The following is a 22362-nucleotide window of genomic DNA, read 5'->3' on the forward strand; positions in this document are numbered from 1 at the left end:
TGTTTAATACCATCTCCGACCTCACTACTACTGTTAGGTGGCCTGTACACAACTCCCACCAGCGTCTTCTGCCCCTTAGTGTTACGCAGCTCTACCCATATCGATTCCACATCTTCCCGGCTTATGTCCTTCCTTTCTATTGCGTTAATCTCTTTTTTAACCAGCAACGCCACCCCACCTCCCCTTCCTTCGTGTCTATCCCTCCTGAATATTGAATATCCCTGAACGTTGAGCTCCCATCCCTGGTCACCCTGGAGCCATGTCTCTGTGATCCCAACTATATCATAATCATTAATAACAATCTGCACTTTCAATTCATCCACCTTATTACGAATGCTCCTTGCATTGACACATAAAGCCTTCAGGCACTCTTTTACAACTCTCTTAGCCTCTTATTTAAGTGTCTAATTTCCTTTTATATCATCTCAATGTGTACTTAAGAATGTATAAATAATTATAGTTTTATACATATAAAAAATGGAAAAGGATATGTGTGGAAATAGTACATGATACTTGTGAATTCCTTACCAAATAAAAATTAAAAATTAAAAAAAAGAAAATCCAAATATACCACATCACTGTTTCTCCCCTATCCACTCTACTAGTTACATTTTCAAAAAATTCTATGAGATTCGTCAGACATGATTTTCCTTTCACAAATCCATGCTGACGTTGTCCGATGATTTCACCACTTTCCAAATGTACTGTTATCACGTTGTTTGCTTAGAAGCCAGAGGGTTGTAAGTGAGAAAATTTTACTTTTGTATTAGCAAGTTCTATGTCAATGCATCGGATGACGAGTGAAGTCGAATGTTGAAAGGACTGGATAGAGAGGTCGTGGAGGGCTATAGTATCTGGTTATCTCAATGCCATAAATACAACTTATATATACAAACGATAGGTTTGCTCCCCGGCTTGAGATTCTAAGTTGGAGAATGGCGTTTTATTCACAAAGTCCTCATAGCCCACAGTGACTGTGCACTGATCCCAGCAATGGAACCCGCCACTGCAGCCCCACAGTGCACAGTGTACTGATTGCAAAGTTACGAAATTGCATGTGAACAGCCTCCCTCCCCCAACTCCACTGTTTCTGTGTCACCAGCAGACTGGGACATCTCACATCTTGCTCCCTCAGCCAAGCCATTAAACTGTGAACAACTGTGGTCAGGGACTGATCTCTGGGATACTCCAAACGCTACCTCCTTCTGGTCTGAAAACTACCCACTCATCCAACCACACACTACCGGCAGTTTATCGATTTCCAACAAGAAAGCCTAATCACCTACTCCTGAAGGTCAATACCATTGCTGACTCTGAGTTTACCACCAGGAGGGACATAATAATCAGAAAGTCTCCAGTCGCAGCCGTGTAAATAAAATGTGATCTCAGTGGGTGTGTGACGCATGCTCCGAATGCGAAGGAGACAGACAAACTGAGCCAAGTCACAGACTGATGAAGGGGAGGAATGATCCATTTTGATACCGAGAGGGAAGCAGAGAGTTTGATATTGTGCCTGATGCCGGAACTGTAGACAGTTAGAAGAAGTCTTGTTCCTCCAAATTGTTTTGAGCTGTGACAGTGTTTTTATCAGAAGTGTGACGAAAGAGGGTTACAAAAAGTACACATAGATTAAGATGTTAACTGTCCTGTGCTGACACCAGTGGGATCAACAGTTGATCTGCCACCTGTCTTCAGGAGAAAGAGAGATAAATAAGACAATGGAGCAGCATTTGGAAATGTTAATCAAGAGACGAGAGAGTTTAACGGAAGGAGACACCGGTCTGGGTATTTGTCAAGATCGGCTCCTTTTTGAACCCTGAACTGTTTGAAGTGTGATGGACAGGCGATACCCCAGCAGGGGGATAAAAAGGGACAGGTTCGCTAAGGCAAGACACACACGACACCACGAGGTAAGGAGACCCTGGAAGCGGTGCGCCTCCTGCAAGTCGGTGTGAGTCTTTTGGAGGGCTGGTCGCGGGACCAAGCCATAGACGCACAGGGTGGAAAGGTACGATCGGCGGGAACCTGCTGTGTGTCCGCCCTTGCCTGGGTGCCAGGTTCACTGCAGAGGAACGATCGTATCTGAAACGGAGGGGTCACAGTCGGTGACCTCAGAAGACATAACAAAGGGCTCAGCCGAAAGCTGACTGCGAGGAATATCGAAGGTCTCTGTGGAAACCGTTTTGAATATTCATTCGCTTTCGCTCTCTCTCTCCTTCCCCCGCCCCCCTGTCCACCGGCACGGCAGTGATTACTGTGAACTGAACTGAACTCAATTGAACTGAACTTTTCGTCACTTTGAAACTGGTCATTTACCCCTAGACGACGATAGAGCTTGATTGATCCTATTATCCTAGTTCTGTGTACATGTGTGTGTTTATCATTGCTGAACTGTTGCATTTATTATCCTTTTGATTAGAGTACTGTGTTGCTTATTTCCTTAATAAAACTTTTTTAGTTCCAGTAATCCAGACTCCAATTGAGTGATCCATTTCTGCTGGTTTGGCAACCCAGTTACGGGGTACGAAGCATAAGGCACCATAGAGACTGAAATTACCTGAGTTAAAATGTTGTCTTTCACCCACTGACGTGCTTTGTAAACTTTTAACAGGTAGAAAAGGCAAAGGATTTGTGTATGGGAAACTCAAACACAACAGCACGTTAGTCCCGCTGTATTTGTCAGTTCACCAGCGCTTGAATGCCGCCGATCCTTGAATGTGAAGACGGAGATGCTGGAGAAGACAGCGCCCCACTCGCTACAAGGAGAGCCCGGTCACGTGTCCATGTCCGTGATCTGATTGGATACATTGCCATGACGTTATAGCAGTGTGACGTCATTCACTGGCTCTCATTTTGGAAGGGATTCAGTGGGACATCCCAGATACACCAACAGCTTCTCACTGGGAAGCGGCCGGTCACCTGCTCCGTGTGTGCGAAGAGACTCATTCAGTTAACCCACCTTGTGATGCTCCGGTGAGTTCACAATAAATAGAGGCCACATTTCTGTCCGGAGTGAGTAAAGAGTTTTACTCAATCATCCCAGCTGCTGCAACACCAGCAACTTCACATCAGGGAGGAAGTTCAAATCCGCTCTGTGTTAAATGTTTAACCATCACGGTGACTGCAGGCAGCTGCAGGTTCATGAGGGACTGTTACTGTCAGAACCTGCAGTTCTTGTGGCTGCTCATCGCACCCAGGACTGAACCCTGGTCACTGAGCATTGGAGGAGTCTGTTCTGCTGATAAATAGCCTGAAAGTCGACTGATGTTTAATGTTGCGGATCTGTGAAAGATAAATCGGTTCTGTATCAAATCCCGTGTCTCAGGTACTTACTGTCTTTACCACACTCACAATGTACACTAGAGAGGCCACTCGGCCCATCTGGTCCCTGCCTATGTTTCTGTTCCATATCAGTATTTTAAAATCCATCCCTGCCGTTCCCCTCTCACTCTCCCTGTGATGACAGGTTGCAGCTAGTCACCACTCCGTGGGATAGCAGACTTCCCTTGAATTTCATAGAATCATAGAAATCAATAGCACAGAACAGGCTGTTCGGCCCACAGTGTTGTGCTGACCACGTAACCTACTCTCGAAACAGCCTAGAATTACCGTCGCACATAGCCCTCTATTTTTCTAAGCTTCACGTACCTATCTATTCTCTTTAAAGACTCAATTGCATCCGCCTCCACCACCATCACCGGCAGTGCATTCCACACACCCACCGCTCTTTATGGAAACGCACTCCCTCTGACATCTGTCTTGCAACTACTTCCAAACACCTTAACACTACGCCATCTAGTGTTAGCCATTTCAGTCCTGGGAAAAAGCCTCTGGCTATTCCACGACCAATGCCTCTCATCATTTTATGCACCTGTATGAATTCCCTGCATGATTTTCTCCAGTTTGAATCAGATGATGAGCTCACTGTGGCTTGGACATTCCCCAGGACTCTGGACTAAGGGGGTTAAATTCCTTCTCCGCTGCTCTTTTCAACATTTTGTGTCATTTTCAGTAATTACAAAGACAGCTGGGTTGTTGCAATGCGCCTCTGAAGTCTGACAGCAGACTAGCGAGTGAATGTTCGATGGAGCAGAGTCAGAAACTAGAGTTGGCATCCTGAGTCAGGGCTTTGGGGCTCCAAAAAGAAATGGGGCCTATTATTTACAAGGACGACGAGGAAGTGAATCGGACCGGCAGGATGTGGCTACAAATGAAAGATCAGAAACATTTGGAAGCCAGTTGACCGAAAAAAATGTGGTTAAATTCTGCAAATTACTGCTGGAAATCAACAGAACAGACAGCAAATGTGGAGAGGAATAAATAGACAACGATTAGGCCGAGCTCCTTCAGAATGTCTAGACTCCTCTGCTTAGTTGCTGCCTGGACTGCAGAGTTGCTCCAGCATTTTGTGTGTGTGCGTCTCTGTATTTCCAGTAACAGCAGAACCTCTTGTATTTCATATCTACATTTGTAATAGATTGTACTTTGGCATTAGATACACGTCGATATTGAGTATATTGTTTATGGGAGCCGCTTTCTGCGTTAGAACAGTTGCTGAGTATTCTATATACACAAAAAAACTGAGGTGGACATGGAACTAGTGCTTGCAGAAACTATTAATGGCACCGGGATTACCCATAAGGCCCTGCGTTACAAATTTCGCCGGCGCGGAATCATCGATCATATGCGCAGGCGTCAGGGTTGATGACGCCGGCGAATATCACGCATGCGCGCAGTACACAAAGGCCTCGGCATCACGGCTGCGGGATCGGCTGCAGGTAAGCGAGAATCTCGGGTAGTTGCTGTGACTCCGGACTCCGTGACCCGCAATCCCGGGACAGTCCTGCTCTCTTCCCTCTCTCTCAGCCCCACCATCCGTACACGGGCCCCGGGGAGCTTCCGGCTGATGAGGGAATGGGAACCGATGGATCTCTCAGACAGAGCTGAGCTCCAGCTGTCTAAATGCAAGGATCGGGAACTCGGAGAAAGGGAACAAAATCTTTTACATCAGCTGTTGAGAAAATCACCTTTGTTCTGCCTCCAGTCACAAACAAGAGAAAATCTGCAGATGCTGGAAATCCAAGCAACACACACAAATTGCTGGAGGAACTCAGCATTAGTACTCTTTTCCATAGATGCTGCCTGGCCTGCTGAGTTCCTCCAGCATTTTGTGTGTGTGTTGCTTGTTTTACATCCTCTTGTTGTCGACCTTTCTACCCGTGAGGTCTTATTTTTTATTTTTAAAAATTTTCTACAAACTACAGCGTAGAAGAAAAAAAAATCAATAGTGTAAATAGAAGCATCATTGCAATACAGACAAAAATAACAATAATACATATCTTGATATTGAAAATAAAAAATTAGAAAGGAAAGCTCCCAACCCACCCACGATCCAACTCCAAGCCAACCATTATATTATAAGTATAAATGTTTAAAAGGACATTTGAGATAAACTTCTATCACCCCAGAACTATATATTGTAGTAAAAAAAGAGAAATGAATGATTAAATAAAGCAGCCTACTACCTAGTCAAAGAATCAAAGAAAGCTGGAAATGCAGGATCTGACTATCAAGGGAAGAAAAAAAATACACTTGTCAATCCAGGTGAGAATTATGAAAATATTCAAGAAAAGGTCCCCACACCTTATGGAACTTTATGTCTGAATTGAAAAGCGAATAGTAAATCTTTTCAAGATCTGAACAAGACGTAATACCCCTGAGCCATTGAACATGGGTAGGGGGAAGTACATCTCTCCACTTAAGGAGGACTGCACGTGTTGCTAAAAGAGAGACAAAAGACAATGTTCGTCATTTAGCCAGGATCAAATGTTTGTCAGAGTCTCGAGAAATACCGAAAAGAGTGATCAAAGGATCAGGTTTCCAAATGACAGGGACATGTTTTGACCTATTCTCTCTGGGTACATAATGATATCAAACACCTTTGCCCTGGGCAACAAGTAGCTTTCACATCACAAATGTGCCAGACTCCAATGAGACAGACTACTGCCCTTCCCTTCATATTCATTGGCATTGCCATCACTGAGTTCACCACTGTCAGTCACCCGGGAGAGGGTTCAGGGGAAATGTTCATGTACAATACAGAAACTGGTGTTACCTGTGTGTATTGTGGTGATGCAAAAGTTACTGGAGAATTTACAAGTGGGAAGAAGTGGAGTGATATTTGAGAATCTGAGTTTTTAAAGCGTAATTTAGCAAGCAAATAACATATGGACAATGTGCAAAAGCTCTGGTGAGAAAATCCTTCATTACCCGTTACAGGCCTGCTACATAGGTTGTGTGAGAGTGCAGATGAACTCGTTCGAAGCCAGAGGAGATCAAAGTTCTTACTGACAGTGATTTGCTAGCTGTTGAAATAAATACCTCTCTATAGAAAATTCATGATGCAGATGTTGCCACTGTGTAAAAAAAATGCACGGTACAAGCTTTATGTGCACACTCGTCATTACAAATTAGAGGGGAAATTGGTGGGAGGGTGAGGAGACCTCCAGTGTCCCTGATGCCCTCACCTATAAGATGTGCATCCAGCTGCAGCTTGTAACCCCGCACTTTAAGGAGTTGGATCTTGAAATGGATGATTTCCAGATCATCCAGGAGTTGGAGGGGGTGATAGATATAACATGAATAGAGGTGAGTTACACCCTAGGTGTAGGACACAGGAAACTGGGTGAGAGTCAGGAAGGGGAATGAGGTTAAATGGCCATCGCAGAGTAATCTTGTGTCCGTCCCACACAACAACAGGTGGGTCCACTTTAGAAACTGTTGGGGGGATTACTGACAGAGGAAAGTCAAAGGGGTGAGAGGGGATTCGTTAGTGAGGGGAACAGAACAAGAGGGGACTAATATCCCAGTGGTGAGGCTCGCTAGTGCTAGTGTGGGGAGAGGGTGATGTGGTTAAAATAAGTTGTAGGGGGAATGGGAGCCAGACTGACAGAACAGATAGTGGGGAGGGTGAATTGAATTGAATTGACTTTATTACATACATCCTTCATATACATGAGGAGTAGAAATCTTCACGTTATGTCTCCATCTAAATGTGCAATGTGTAATTTATAGTAATTTATAATAAACAGTTTGTACATAGGACAGTCAGTATAACATAGAAATGCAATTGTATCAGCATGAATTAATCAGTCTGATGGCCTGGTGGAAGATGATGTCCCGGAGCCTGTTGGTCCTTTTGCTGTGGTACCGTTTCCTGGATGGTAGCAGCAGGAACAGTTTGTGGTTGTGGTGATTTGGGTCCCCAATATCCTTTGGGCCCTTTTTACACACCTGTCTCTGTAAATGTCCTGAATAGTGGGAAGTTCACATCTCCAGATGCCCTGGGCTGTCCGCACCACTCTCTGCAGGATCCTGCGATTAAGGGAAGTACAGTTCCCATACCCAGCAGTGATGCAGCCAGTCAGGATGCTCTCAGTTGTGTGCCTGTAGAAAGTTCTTAGGATTTGGGGCCCCGTCCCAAACTTCTTCAACCATCTGAGGTGAAAGAGGTGCTACTGTGTTTTTTTCACTACACAGCCAGTATGTACAGACCATGTGAGATCCTCGGTAATGTTTATGCCGAGGAACTTAAAGCTGTTCACCCTCTCAACCCCAGATCCATTGATGTCAACAGGGGTTAGCCTGTCTCCGTTCCTCCTGTCATCCACAATCAGCTCCTTTGTTTTTGTGACAATGAGCGAGGGTTTGTTTTCTTGACACCAGTCAGATGTTGTTCAGACCCAGACAGAGTCAGCAATCAAATGGTTGAGCATGGAGCGATGAATGTGCTGAGCTGTGTATATCACAATGCAAGAAGCATCGTAGGAAAGCCAGATGAGCTCAGGACAGGGAATTATGATATTGTAGCCATTATTGGGACTTGGTTGCACCCAACAGTCTGAGGGATTTAGAGGAACAAATTTGTAGAGAGATTGCAGACCATGCCAAGAAACAAAGGTGTGATTTTAACTTCCCATATATTGACTGGGACTCCCATACTATAAAAGATGTCGAGGGGGTAGAGGTTGCCAAATGTGCCCTTAATCAGTTCGGAGAATTCCCGACATAGAAGTGTGCAATGAGCTATTAGGAAATGATCCAGGGCTGATGACCAAAATTAGTGATCATAATGCCATGAGATTCAAAGTAAATATGGCAAAAGGGAGGTCTGCACTACGGGTTGAGATTCTAAATTGGAGAAAGGTCAATTTTGATGGTATCAGAAAGGATCTGACAAGTGTGGTTTGGGACAGGCTGTTTTCTGGCAAAGGAGTACTTGGTAAGTGGGAGTTCTTCAGAAGTAAAGTTTTGAGGGTGTAGAGTTTGTACGTGCCTATCAAAATAAAAGTTGAAAGGTAACTGATGCAGGGAACCTTGGTTTTCAAGAGATATTGAGGCCCCGGTTATTTTGTTCCTCTGAATGCCTCAGACTGTTGGGTGCTACAAAGACTCACTAGTGACTACAATATCATAATTCCACCCCCTGAGCTCATCTGACATCTTTTTTAGTCATCTTCTGTTGCTTTCTAAAAGCTTCCCAATAGATTTTGCTCTTTTGTTTGCCCTCTCTTTGCTTTTTATGTTGGTTTTGGCTTCTCATTTCATCCACAGTTGTGTCCTCCTGCCTTTCCAATGCTTCCACTTCTTTGGGATGTATCGATCACCCAGCTCCCGAATTGCTCCCAGAAACTCCAGCCATCGCTGCTCCGTTGTCACTCCTACCTTTTCCCTTCCAGACCAGTTTGTCCAGCTGCTCTGTCATAGAAACATGGAGAAGTTCAGCACAGAAACAGGCTATTTGGCCCATCTAGTCAATGCCGAAAAAAACATTTAATCTGCAACTACCTGCACTGGGACCATCGCCCTCCATACCCCCACCATCCAGGCTGCCATCCAGACAACTTTTACATGGTGAAAACGAGCTCATATTCACCACTTGTGCTGACACTCTCACGACCATTTCAGTAAAGAGCTTTTCCAAATGTTTCTGTTTAATTTTCACCTTCCCCACTTACCCATGACCTCTGGTTGTCATCCCACCCAACCTCAGTGGGAAAAACTGCTTGCATTTACCCTGTTTATACCCTCATAATTTTGTATACTTCTTACAAATCCTCAAAGCAATGTGTACTTTCCTTGTTTATGTTTAGAGACTTTTTTAGATGTATAAGATGATGAGGGGCATTGATCATGTGGCCAGCCAGAGGTTTTTTCCCAGGGCTGAAATGGCTAACACGAGGGGGCATAATTTTAAGGTGCTTGGAAATAGATACTGAGGGGAAGTCAGGGGTAAGTTTTTTACACAGAGAGTGGTAGGTGCGTGGAATGCACTGCCGGCTATTTGTGTGAGAGTGTTTCAGTTACTGTGGGGCCAGGAACCCATGCAGCTCAGTGGGAACAGGGAATAATACCAATAGAGAGAGTCAAACTGAGTCAGGTCACAGATTGGAGATGGCAGAAATGCCCCATTCTTATAGAGACAGGAAGAGCATCAGAGAATTTGATGGTCATTCCAGATCCCAGCTCTGTGCCCAGTTAGAAGATGATTTCTCTCTCCAACTTGGGTTGAACTTCACTGTAATAGTGTGATGCGAGAATACACTTTAACAACTCAAGTGACCTCATCTGAAAGGTTTTCCAACACTGATTGATGGATTTTGTAAATCTTTTTACAGGTTAAAAATGACAAGGAATTTGTCTACTGGAATCTCGAACAGAACACACCAGTTTTGCTGTCTCTGTCCAGATATTTAATAGTCATAGTCATACTTTATTGATCCCGGGGGAAAATGGTTTTCGTTACAGTTGCACCATACAGTGGAAGAAGTGAAACAAGGCATTCACTCAATCATCCCTCCTGCTCAGATGATGGGGAGTGATTCTCTCGATCATCAGACCGATTGGCATACCCGTCATTTTACACAGGGGGGAATCCATTCATCTGATCATACAGTGGGAATGAATTCAATCGGTCATCTCAACTGAAGGTACGTCATCAAGTTCACACTGGGACAAGGCCATTCACCTGTTCTGTGTGTGAGAAGGGATTGAGTCGGTCTTTCCATCTGTGGACACACCAGTCAGTTCACCCTGGGCAGGGGCTGGTTGTCTGCTGAACTTGTTGGGAAGAATTCACTCGATCATCTGACCTAATGTCTCACCAGCGAGTTCACACCGGGGAGCAGCCGTTCACCTGCTCGGACTGCGGGAAGGGATTCACTCGCTCATCTAAATTGAAGGTACATCAGCGAGTTCACACTGGAGAGAGGCCATTCATCTGCTCGGAATGTGGGAAAGGATTCACTCAATCATACCATCTGCTGACACACCAGCGAGTTCACACTGGAGAGAGACCGTTCACCTGCTCAGACTGCGGGAAGGGATTCACTTGCTCATCTAAACTGAAGGTACATCAGCGAGTTCACACTGGGGAGAGGCCATTCATCTGCTCAGACTGTGGGAAGGGATTCACTTGGTCAACCGATCTGCTGACACACCAGTCAGTTCACTCTGGAGAGAGACCATTCACCTGCTCAGTCTGTGGGAAGGGATTCACTTGCTCATCTCAACTGAAGGTGCATCAGCGAGTTCACACTGGGGAGAGGCCATTCACCTGCTCAGATTGTGGGAAGGGATTCACTTGCTCATCTAAACTGAAGGTACATCAGCGAGTTCACACTGGGGAGAGGCCGTTCACCTGCTCAGTCTGTGGGAAGGGATTCACATGCTCATCTCAACTGAAGGTGCATCAGAGAGTTCACACTGGGGAGAGGCCGTTCACCTGCTCAGAATGTGGAAGGGGATTCACTGTGTCATCCGAACTGCTAATACACAAGTCAGTTCACACTGAGGAGAGGCCATTCACCTGCTCAGTCTGTGGGAAAGGATTCACTTGCTCATCTCAACTGAAGGTACATCAGCGAGTTCACACTGGGGAGAGGCCATTCACCTGCTCAGATTGTGGGAAGGGATTCACTTGCTCATCTAAACTGAAGGTACATCAGCGAGTTCACACTGGAGAGAGGCCGTTCACCTGCTCAGACTGTGGGAAGGGACTCACTACATCATCCCAACTGAAAGTACATCAGCGAGTTCACACTGGGGAGAGGCCGTTCACCTGCTCAGACTGTGGGAACGGATTCACTCAGTCATCTCATCTGAAGATGCATCAGAGAGTTCACACTGGGGAGAGGCCATTCACCTGCTCAGACTGTGGGAAGGGATTCACTCGGTCATCTAAACTGAAGTTACATCAACGACTTCACACTGGGGAGAGGCCGTTCACCTGCTCAGTCTGTGGGAAGGGATTCACTACATCATCTGAACTCAAAGTACATCAGCGAGTTCACACTGGGGAGAGGCCGTTCACCTGCTCAGAATGTGGAAGGGGATTCACTCGGTCATCCCAACTGCTGGTACACAAGTCAGTTCACACTGGGGAGAGGCCATTCACCTGCTCAGAATGTGGAAGGGGATTCACTGTGTCATCCGAACTGCTAATACACAAGTCAGTTCACACTGAGGAGAGGCCGTTCACCTGCTCAGTCTGTGGGAAAGGATTCACTTGCTCATCTCAACTGAAGGTGCATCAGCGAGTTCACACTGGAGAGAGGCCGTTCACCTGCTCAGACTGTGGGAAGGGATTCACTACATCATCCCAACTGAAAGTACATCAGCGAGTTCACACTGGGGAGAGGCCATTCACCTGTTCAGATTGTGGGAAGGGATTCACTTGCTCATCTCAACTGAAGGTACATCAGAGAGTTCACACTGGAGAGAGGCCGTTCACTTGCTCAGTCTGTGGGAAGGGATTCACATGCTCATCTCAACTGAAGGTACATCAGAGAGTTCACACTGGGGAGAGGCCGTTCACCTGTTCAGACTGCGGGAAGGGATTCCCTCGGTCATCCAGCCTACTGGTACACATGTCAGTTCACACTGGGGAGAAGCCGTTCACCTGTTCAGACTGTGGGAAGGGATTCACTCAGTCATCCAGCCTACTGGTACACATGTCAGTTCACACTGGGGAGTGGCCATTCACCTGTTCAGACTGCGGGAAGGGATTCACTCGGTCATCTCAACTGAAAGTACATCAGCGAGTTCACACTGGGGAGAGGCCATTCACCTGTTCAGACTGTGGGAAGGGATTCACTCAGTCATCTCAACTGAAAGTACATCAGCGAGTTCACACTGGGGAGAGGCCATTCACCTGTTCAGACTGTGGGAAGGGATTCACTCGGTCATCTCAACTGAAAGAACATCAGCGAGTTCACACTGGGGAGAGGCCATTCACCTGCTCAGACTGTGGGAAGGGATTCACACAGTCATCTCATCTGATGGTACATCAGAGAGTTCACACTGGGGAGAGGCCGTTCACCTGCTCTGTGTGTGGGGAGGGATTCACACAGTCATCTCATCTGATGGTACATCAGAGAGTTCACACTGGGGAGAGGCCGTTCACCTGCTCTGTGTGTGGGGAGGGATTCACTCAGTCATCTGAACTGAAGGTACATCAGCGAGTTCACACTGGGGAGAGGCCGTTCACCTGCTCAGACTGTGGGAAGGGATTCACTTGCTCATTCCACCTACAGAGACATCAGCGTGTTCACACTGGGGAGAGGCCATTCAACTGCTCAGAGTGTGGGAAAGGATTCACACAGTCATCTCATCTGAAGTTACATCAGCGTGTTCACACTGGGGAGAGGCCATTCAACTGCTCAGAGTGTGGGAAAGGATTCACACAGTCATCTCATCTGAAATTACATCAGCGTGTTCACACTGGGGAGAGGCCATTCACCTGCTCAGACTGTGGGAAGGGATTCACTTGGTCATCTCAACTGCAGAGACACCAGCAAGTTCACAATGGGTAGAGGCTGATCACCTGCTCAGACTCTGGGAAGAGATTCTGTCAGCCATATCAACCAAATGTGCATCATTGAGTTCACACTGGGGAGAGGTTGTTCACCTGCTGTGAATGTGGGAAGCGATTCACTCAGTCATCTAACCTTATCTAACTCGCGCTTCGGCTGGCAGCGTAATATAGGGGGTGATAGTCCCCCAGCCCGGCCCAACTTCAGAAATCTCGTTTGAGTGGATGCTGCATGATGTGTCCCCTGTTACAAATCAGTACCCTGTGTGACGGGGTCCTGAATTACCCCTATGAACTGTGCTCGATTACCCCTATTAACTGTGCTTTTGAAAAGAGAGAGAGAGAGAGATATTTAACATCGATAGCTTGTTTTGAAAGAGAGAGAGACAAAAACTAACTGTGGGACTGTCACTTTAAGGCACAAGAGAGAACTCGTTAACTTTAGGCATTCTGCTGAGTTGGAGAAAGCACCGAGCAGCTCGTAAGTTGCAATTGTAACCGAAGGCGGTATTATTTAATGGACACTTGATGTCATATTTTTGGCAGGTTGTTGACACTTTCTTCAAGGATTTTTGCCTGCTTGGATTTCTTTCACAGGGAGAGAATGGAAGAGTTATTTGAATGATAGTTGACGCTCAGCACGGGAAGATAAAATAGGTCAGATGATAGACCTCAGACACATGTTTGGACACTGAATGAGCATTGTTGTGCCCGCAGGTAAACTGGGTTTTGGAGGATCGATCCATCGCTCTTGCAGTGGAAAGAGGAAAAGGGTTGACTCGTGGGGAGTTGTCCATGTGTCCACCCTTGCCTGAGGGATAGCTCCACCACAGAAAACCGGTCCCCTTTGTTATAGTCACAGTCGGTGACTTTTAAAGGATTTCAAAGGACAACGAGAAGATCAACGGCATCAGCTCACCTGAAGACTCAAATCTCTGTCTCCCTCTCTCTCCATCACTACTCAACTCAATACCACGAACTGAACTGAACTGAACTTTACTTATCATCGTAAGACTGTATCTTTTTACCCCTAGACTTGAAGAAGCTTGGTTTTTTATACATATATATTCCACACTTACTTTTATGTAATCATTACTAACCTGTTTGATTTATCTACATTTATATTATTGTATTGCGTAGTTACTAATAAATATTATTAGTTTATAGCAATACTGGACTTCAAAGTGTTTTCCATCTCTGCTGGTTCTTTCTTCCCGTCACGGGCTACGTATACAAAATTGGGGCTCGTCCGGGATATGAACCCTGGACCTCTTACAAAATTGGGGCCTGCATCAGTGTTATGAACAAAATTGGTTGGGAGGCTTGTTTGAATTGATTGGGGAAAATCCCGTTTGATTTGGTTGTGTGGAAATGCAGCAGAAATGGATGTTAGTATTGAGGATGAGCTTCAGCTTCTGTTGGAAAAATTAAGAATGGAGCATGAATTGAAATTAAAACGGCTTGAGAGAGGCTAGAAAGGCAGCAAGATGTAGACAAGAGGCAGCAAGACAGAGAGAAGGGTAGGAAAACAGAGAGAAGAGGCAGAAAGACAGAGACAGCCGAGATGGAGATATGGCAATGTGAAGATCAGGTGGCAGACGACAAGCAGAAGCGGTTCAAGCTGGAAAAGATAGGGAAGTTGCAGCAAAGAGGTTTAGTGTTGGACCCTGATGATTTTTACAGCTCGGAAGGGCTTGTTTTGTGTGATGAATTGAAAAGTTGTGTTCTTGATGATGTAAGGGCATACCCTGATGCAGAGGATGCCGCTACCCTGCAGGGGTTTGATAAGAAAGCAGACAAAGAAGTTTTAACCCACGAGGTTGAGTTTACTCCCAAAAAGAATTTGCCAGAGAATAGCTGGGAGGTTCGGGGTGACCTTGAATTTGAAACTGGGACAAATGATGACAGCCCAGAAGAGGCAGCTGTCCCGATTTAATGTGTTCAGGTTGTGGAAGTACCTGTGAATTCACAGGGTTCTGAACCTTATGTTAAAGCTCAGTTAAAATCTGAGGTGCCTGACTTGGTTGAAAAGGAATGCAGGTTTTGTGTGTCAGATGATCTTGGTTCAGTGAATAAGGGGTTAACCTTGGTACTGGTGGAATGTGAGGATTCTCAGTTACTTGTATTAGACCGTGGTTTAAAGGCTGGTGAAGAAGTGGGTTCTGGTGAGGTCAGTGTTGCTGAAAATAATGGGAAAAGTGCTGTTCCTGGACTTTTGGATAAAGTGCTGGAAAAGTTTGGATTGGTTGCGCGACCTTTGACCCTGCTTGCGGGACAAAGGCCTGCCGAGCAAGGATGTGCTACTCTGTGGAATTTTGTTTGGACACTTCAGCACCTGCAAGCTAATTCAGTGTAATATTATGGAGATAAGTCGGAGAAATTTGATGAACGGATTGTTTGGTCTCTTCCATAATGTATACATGGTTCCCATAAGCCTGATGATGGTGCTGAGTTTAGTAAGCAATGGAGACATGTTGACAGCTCTCCACGATAAGAGTGTTTCAGCAATTCAGCTGATGAGCAGAGCTGCTGTTGAGGCCTACGGTAGGAAAACCAGAGGTTTAAATTATAATGATGTATCACAGACTTTTCTACCTTCCAGATTTCGGCAGGACTTTGAGAGTAAGGTGTATGGGAAAGACTTGTCTTTATTGAGGAAGGTATTTACAGAGATCAGAAGGGAGATTCTGGAATGGTGGCTTTAAAGGAGATAGCTCTCATAGGAGAAGAGGTTCAGAGACAGTCAATGGGATATTACCATAAAGATGGGGTGTTGATGAGGAGGTGGAGACCAGCCACTGTGCCTGCAAGTCACGTGATGGTTCTGAAAGTTTACAGGGCTGAAATTTTAAACATGGCTTACAGTGTGCCTTTCAGTGGGCCTCATGGAGTGAGAAAGACAGTGAACAGGATTATGAAGGAATTTTACTGGCTTAGTTCAAGGAAGGATGTTGTGAATTTTTACAGGATTTGCCATACCTGTCATGTGGAGGGGAAATCTAATCAGGTTATTCAGGTAACACTACTTAAACCGGTATCTGCTTTTAGTGAATCTTTTTCCTGGGGTCATAGTGGATTGTGTAGGCCCATTGCAAAAGACTGCAGCTGGTCATCAGTATGTGTTAACAATTATGTCTGCTGTGTCGAGGTCCCCTGAAGTAGTGTATTTTGAAAACACCCTGGCCAAGACTGTGGTAACAGCATTCAGTAAGTTTTTCCCACTGGTAGGTCTGCCCAAAGAAATTCAATTTGATTTAAAAAGGGTTGTAGGTTTACTTTGAGAGCATTCCAGGGGATAGCTGCAGAATTAGAAGCTAAGCACATGGTGTCATCTACAGATGTAAGAGTCCAAGGGAGCCTTGGAACGGCTCCACTCAACTCTTAAGACCATGATTAAAACACATTGTGTGAGAAATGGGAAAAATTGGGATGAAGGGGTTCCCCTCCTCTTATTTATTGTTGGAGATTCGATTCAGAAGGCTTTGGAGGGTAGTTTGTTGAAACCTGTATTCAGTTACAGGCCAAAAGGACGTTTGACCCTACTCAGAGAACTGTGGTCTGATTGAGAAAAATGTGTCAGTGTGTTTAAGTTTGTTTTAAAATTCTGGGAAAATTTAGTAAGCTTTGTGTCCTTGCAAAGGAAAGTTTACAAAATGGTCGAATCAAAATAAAACACTTGTTTGCTAGAATTGCAGCTGGGAGAATTGTTATGGAACAAAATGGAGTCGTGGAATCTGATAATGGAGTGGAAAAACATGTTTATCCACTGAATCTATTCTCACTCAGATGTCAGAATTCCATTGTTTTGGAAAATATTACTGATAAGGTCCATCAGTTGGACCCTAGATCGCAACAACTAGCGAAAGGACTAATTGGTATTTTGAAATAGAGCACAGGTGCAGTGCATCACGTCATTATGAATTCAGCCCAGCCCATGAAATGGTACCTTTACAGAGAGAACTTTCAGAAAGGAAAATGGTTGAAGAAATTAGAAACAGGAAAGAACAAGGACAGAGAATGAATGACTGTATTGATAGAGTGGGGAAGGCTAAATACCTTTTAAAGTTTGACTTGTTAAAAGAATACTGGGGTGTTCCCTTAACAGAGAGGGCTAAAGAGAAATCAGCATTTGGGACATTTCAAAGAATGATCAATTCTGTGATTAGAGGTTTAGTAAACACAGGGGCTTATATCAGTGATTTATTGGTCTTGAATGACACGTGGGAAGAGCAGATTGCAGCTGTAGAAAAACTATTTGACAGATTTTCCAAGGCCAGTCTTACTGTGAACCTCACTAAAAGTGAGTTTCGCCATTTTACAGTTGTTTGTACATATCTGTGTTATATGTTGGGCCAAGGCCACTTGACTCCTGGACAGGCCAAGGTTCAAGCTATTGCTGAAGTTCCTGTAAAACTGTATCTTTTTACTGCTAGAATTAAAGAAGCTTGGTTTTTCATACATATATATTCCACACTTACTTTTATGTAATCATTACTAACCTGTTAGATTTATCTACATTTATAATACTGTATTGCATAGTTACCAATAAATATTATGAGTTTCGAACAATGCTGGACTTCAAAGTGTTTTCCATCTCTGCTGGTTCTTCATTCCCATCACAGAATACGTGACAGCTGAAATAACAAACAGTACACAATGTACAATGAAATGATTGAGCTTTATAATTCTTACTTTGACTGTATGGTTACCAAAGTAAAGAGAAAAAGGACCCACTCTCTCCATTCAGTATTGTACATCACTCATATCTGTGGGAGACACTGGCAGGAATATGGAGGTCGCAGAGGTCAGTGGTCAGAAAGTGTAAAGTTACGTTACTCGGGAGAAGGTTCTTGGGAAACGGAGATGGTCTGAAGGTAAATAGGTCACCTGGACCAGATGGTGCACACCCCAGGGATCTGAAAGAGGTGGCTGAAGAGATGTGGATGCATTAGCAATGATCTTTCGAGAATCGTTAAGGAAATTAGATCCTAAGAAGTTTTTTTCCTTCACTACTCTCCCTCTCCCAGTTACACCTATCACCTCCCACTTCTTCCACCCCTCCAACCCCCACACTTCTTCCTCTGACATCTCATCTTTTTTTTCCCCAGACCTGATGAAGGGTCTCGGCTCGAAACGTCGACTGTTTACTATTTCCCATATATGCTGCCTGGCCTCCTAGGTTCCTCTAGCATTTTGTCTATGTGTTGCTTGGATTTCCAGCATCCACAGATTTTCTCCTATTTTTCATAAAAACAAAAGTGGGGTCATATAATAAAGCAAGAAAATGGTGGGAAGTTAGAGGATTGAAAAGCTTTTACATACCCAACAGGAGACAACTAAAAAAAACACACAGGGGAGACAAGGTGAAAAATTAAGGTAAGTGAGCCAATAGTATCAAGTATCAAAAGCCTTTCAGATATATTAAGAGTAAAAGAGAGGCAAGAATTCATATTGTACCGCTGGAAGATGATGCTGACGAGTTAGTAACAGAGCAAAGAAACAGCGGTTGAATGTAGTAAGTGTTTTGTGTCAATCTTCACTGTGTAAGACACTGGCAGTATAAGACCATAAGACATAGGAGCAGAATTAGGCCATTCAGCCCCATCGAGTCTGCTCCGCCGTTCTATCATGGCTGATCCTGGTTTTCACTCAACCCCATGCACCTTCCTCCTCGGCATATCCTGTAATGTCCCGACTGATCAGCAAACTATTAGCTTCTGCCTGAAATTTACCCACGGACTTGGCCCCCACCGCTGTGTGTGTCAGAGAATTCCACAGATTCACTGCTCTCCGACTAAATAAAATCCTCCTTAATTATTCTAAAAGGTCGCTCCTCAGTTTTGAGGCTGTGCCCCCTGTTATGGCTACCCCACCATACGAAAAGTCCTCTCCTCACCCACCCATTGAGATCTTTCCACATTCGGTGGGTTTCAGTGAGATTTAACACCCCCACCCCACCCGCGTTTATTAAACATAGGTCAGTGCAGGAGTACAGGCCCAAGGCTGGCAAACGTTCCTCATATCTTAACCCCTTCACTCCCGGAATCATCTTCTTGAATATCCTCTGTACTCTCTCCAATGACAACACACCTTTTCTGAGATATGGGTCCCCAGTAGCCTAAGTGCGGCCTAAGTAGTGTTTTAAGTATCAGCATTACCTTCCTGCTTGTATATTTCACTTCAGTTTAAATAAATGCCAGCGTTGTGTTTGCCTCCTTTACCACAGACTCAACATGTAAAGTAACCTTCTGGGAGTCTTGCCCGAGGGCTCATATTTCCTTCTGTACTTCTGTTGTTTGAACCTTCTCCCCAATCAGATAATAGTTCACTGTTGTTCCTTTTGCCAAAATGCATTATCGTACATCTCCCAATATTGTATTCCATCTGCCACTTTTTTTGCCCGTTCTACAAATTTGTCTGTGTCCTGCTGCAATCGCATTGCTTCCTCAGCACTACCAACACCTCCACCTATCTTTGTATCATCTGCAAACCTTGCCACAAAGCCATCAATTCCATTATCCAAATCATTAACAAACAATGTGAAAAGTAGCAGACCGATTACTGATCCCTGAAGACCACTAGTCACTGCTAGCCAACTAGGAAAGGCTCTTTTTATTCCCACTCGCTGCCTCTTGGCTGCCAGCCATTCCTCTATCCATGCCAGTATTTCTTCTGAGTTCCATCCTGTTAAGAAGTCTTATGTGTGACACCTTATCAGATGCCTTCTGAAAATCCAAGTAAATGCTATCCACTGCCTCTCATTTGTCCATCCTGCTTATGACTTCCTCAAGGAATTCTAACAGATTGTCAGACAAGATTTCCCTGTACAGAAGCTATGCTGGCTTTGACTTATTTTATCATTAGTCTCCTAGTACCCCAAAACCTCATCTGTTACAACAGACTCAAACCCTTTCCCAGCCACTGAGGTGAGGCTAACTGGACTCTAATTTGCTTTATTTTGCCTTCCTCCCTTCTCAAAGAGTGGATGAATATTTGTGATCTTCCTGTCCTCCGGGGCCATGCCAGAATCAAGTGATTCTTGAGGGGTCAGCAACCTCTCTCAGGACTCTGGGATGTAGTCCATCTGGTCCAGGTGACTTATCCACTTTAAGAACCTGGGAACCTAGCACATTTTCCTTTGTAATAGCAATGACACTCAGTCCTGCTCTCTGACACTCACTGATCTCTGGCTGACATGAGAGGGCAAAGTTTTAAGGTGCTTGGAAGTAGGTACAGAGGAGATATCAGAGGTAGTTTTTTTACGCAGAGAATAGTGTGTGTGTGGAATGGGCTGGCAGCGGCGGTGGTTGAGGTGGAAATGAATGTGTCTGTTAAGTGTCTCCTGTCTAAGTACACGGAACTTGGAAAAATAGAAGACTATAGGTTCGCCTGGGTAATTGTAGGGTAAGAACATGTCCGGCACAGTTTTGTGGGCCGAAGGGCCTGTATTGTGTTGCAGGTTTTCTATGTTTCTAAGGGGCTGCACGTGAGGCTACTGAACAAGATCACAGCTCATGGAATGACAGGAAAGATGCTTGTATGGGTCGAAGATTGGCTGACTGACAAGGGAGAAAGAGTCAGAATAATGTGGAGAATTCTGTTTTGCTGTCGCTAACTAATGGTGTTCCGTAGGGATCAGTATTGAGACCACATCTTTTCATGTTAAATCTGAATGATATGGATGACTGAATTGATACCTGGGTGATGAACTTTGCAGTTGATACAAAATAGGTACGGGACAGGTAGTTTAGAGCAAAGTCGGAGTCTGCAGAAGGTCTTCGATAGGTTTGCAGAACAGACAATGAAGTAGCAGATGAAATACAGTGTATGCAAATGTACGGTCATGTACAATTGGTCGAAAGAATAAAGACGGAGAGAAAAAAAATAAATGGGAGAAAATACAAAAATCAGAAATAGGTACTTGGGAGTCCGTGAGCAGGAGTCCCTGAAGGTTTGCTTGCAGATTGAGTTGATTAAGGATGACAACTGTAACGTCAGCATATCAGAGCAAGGATGTGACACTGTAGCTTTATAATGTATTGGTCAGATCGCTGTTGGTGTATTGTGAGCAGTTTCTGAACTCCTGTCTGAGAAAAAGATGTGCTCGTATCAGAGCGGGTCCGGAGAAGGTTCACAAGAATGATTCCAGGAATGAAAGGGTTAACGTATGACGAATGCTAGATGGCTTTGACCCTGTACTCACTGGTCCAGAAGAAAGAGAGGGGATCTCATTGAAACCTATCGAATATTGAAAGACCTCGACAGAGTGGCTATGAAGAAGATGCACCCTACACGGTGTGAGTCTGGGACCAGAGGCCACGGCCTCAATGTATAGGGCATCCACTGACAGCAGAGAATTTCTGTTGTCAGGGAGTGGTTAATCTTTGGAATTCATTGCCACGGAATTCATTGGCAGAGGCCAAGTCAGTGAGTGTATTTTAAATGGATGTTCAAGGATTAAGGGGAGAAGGCAGGAGAATGGGGTTGAGAGGGATAATGAATTGGACATGAAGGAATGGTGGAGCAGACTCGATTAACTGAGCAGCCTCTGTCTCATATCTCATGGCTCATGGTCTGAAGAAGAGGCTAGTGAGGTTGCATCAGGGTTAGGGTATTGTTAAGGGTATCCGTGCCTGGATTATTGTATTCAGTTTTGGTCGTTCTGTTGTAGGAGTGAGGACGTCAAGCTGGAATGAGTGCGGTGGAGATTTACGAGAATGCTGCCGGTACTCGAGGGACTGAGTTCTGGAGAGAGGCTGGGCAGGTTGGGACTTCACACCTTGAAGTGCAGGAGATTGAGTCTGACATGATGCAGGTGTTCCAAACCCTGAGTGTATAGAAATGGGGAACGTGCGCAGTCCTTTGCCCCACTTTTGTGGAACCAACAACCAGAGGTCACCGGTTCAAGGTGAGAGAGGATTGATTTAATAGGGATGCCAGAGGAAAATTATTAATCCACTCTCCCTTCCGGTTCATTGTTTAACTAACTCGATGAGTCCACTCTCAGGTTAAAGGAGCAACACCTCATATTACATCTGGGTAGTTTACAACCCGACGGCATGAACATCGACACTTTAACTTCTACCTCTTCCTTTTCTTTTCATCAACCCACACGCCCGTCTCCTCCATTCTGTCTCCCCACTTCTCTCTTCTTCACTGTGGATCGTCTCCCTCTGGATCCTCTTTTACTTCCTTTTCTCCCCATCGTCCGCTCTCCTATCCTAACAGATTCCTTCTTTTCAGCCCTTTGCATTTTCCACCTACCACTTCACAGCGTCTCACTTCATCTCCCACCTCCCCCACCCACTCACCTTCACTCTTATCTGACTTCACCTATCATCTACCAGCTTGGACTCTTTCCGCTCCCCGCACCATCTTGTTCCCGCTTCTCCCTACTTCCAGTCCTGATGCAGGGTCTCGGCAGGAAATCTCTGTTTTGATTTATCCCCCTGTATAGAAGCTACCTGACCTCCTGACTTCCTCCAACCTTT

General features: G+C 44.9%; 1 protein-coding gene and 1 long non-coding RNA gene across 2 annotated transcripts in view; one reads left to right on the plus strand and one right to left on the minus strand.

Moving 5' to 3' along the window:
• The window catches only part of LOC134342089 (uncharacterized), a 41735-nt gene that overhangs the window by 6120 nt on the left and 13253 nt on the right, over window positions 1–22362 (minus strand). The gene's annotated exons all lie outside the window — the stretch shown is intronic.
• On the plus strand, window positions 4737–17432 carry LOC134342088 (zinc finger protein 850-like). The gene is made up of 2 exons (XM_063040033.1): window positions 4737–4778; window positions 9678–17432. The coding sequence occupies exon 2, from the start codon at window positions 10155–10157 to the stop codon at window positions 12870–12872; it is 2718 nt and encodes a 905-aa protein (XP_062896103.1). The 5' UTR covers window positions 4737–4778; window positions 9678–10154; the 3' UTR covers window positions 12873–17432.

The sequence above is a fragment of the Mobula hypostoma genome, unplaced genomic scaffold (assembly GCF_963921235.1).
Source record: "Mobula hypostoma unplaced genomic scaffold, sMobHyp1.1 scaffold_51, whole genome shotgun sequence".
Taxonomy (NCBI): Eukaryota; Metazoa; Chordata; class Chondrichthyes; order Myliobatiformes; family Myliobatidae; genus Mobula; species Mobula hypostoma.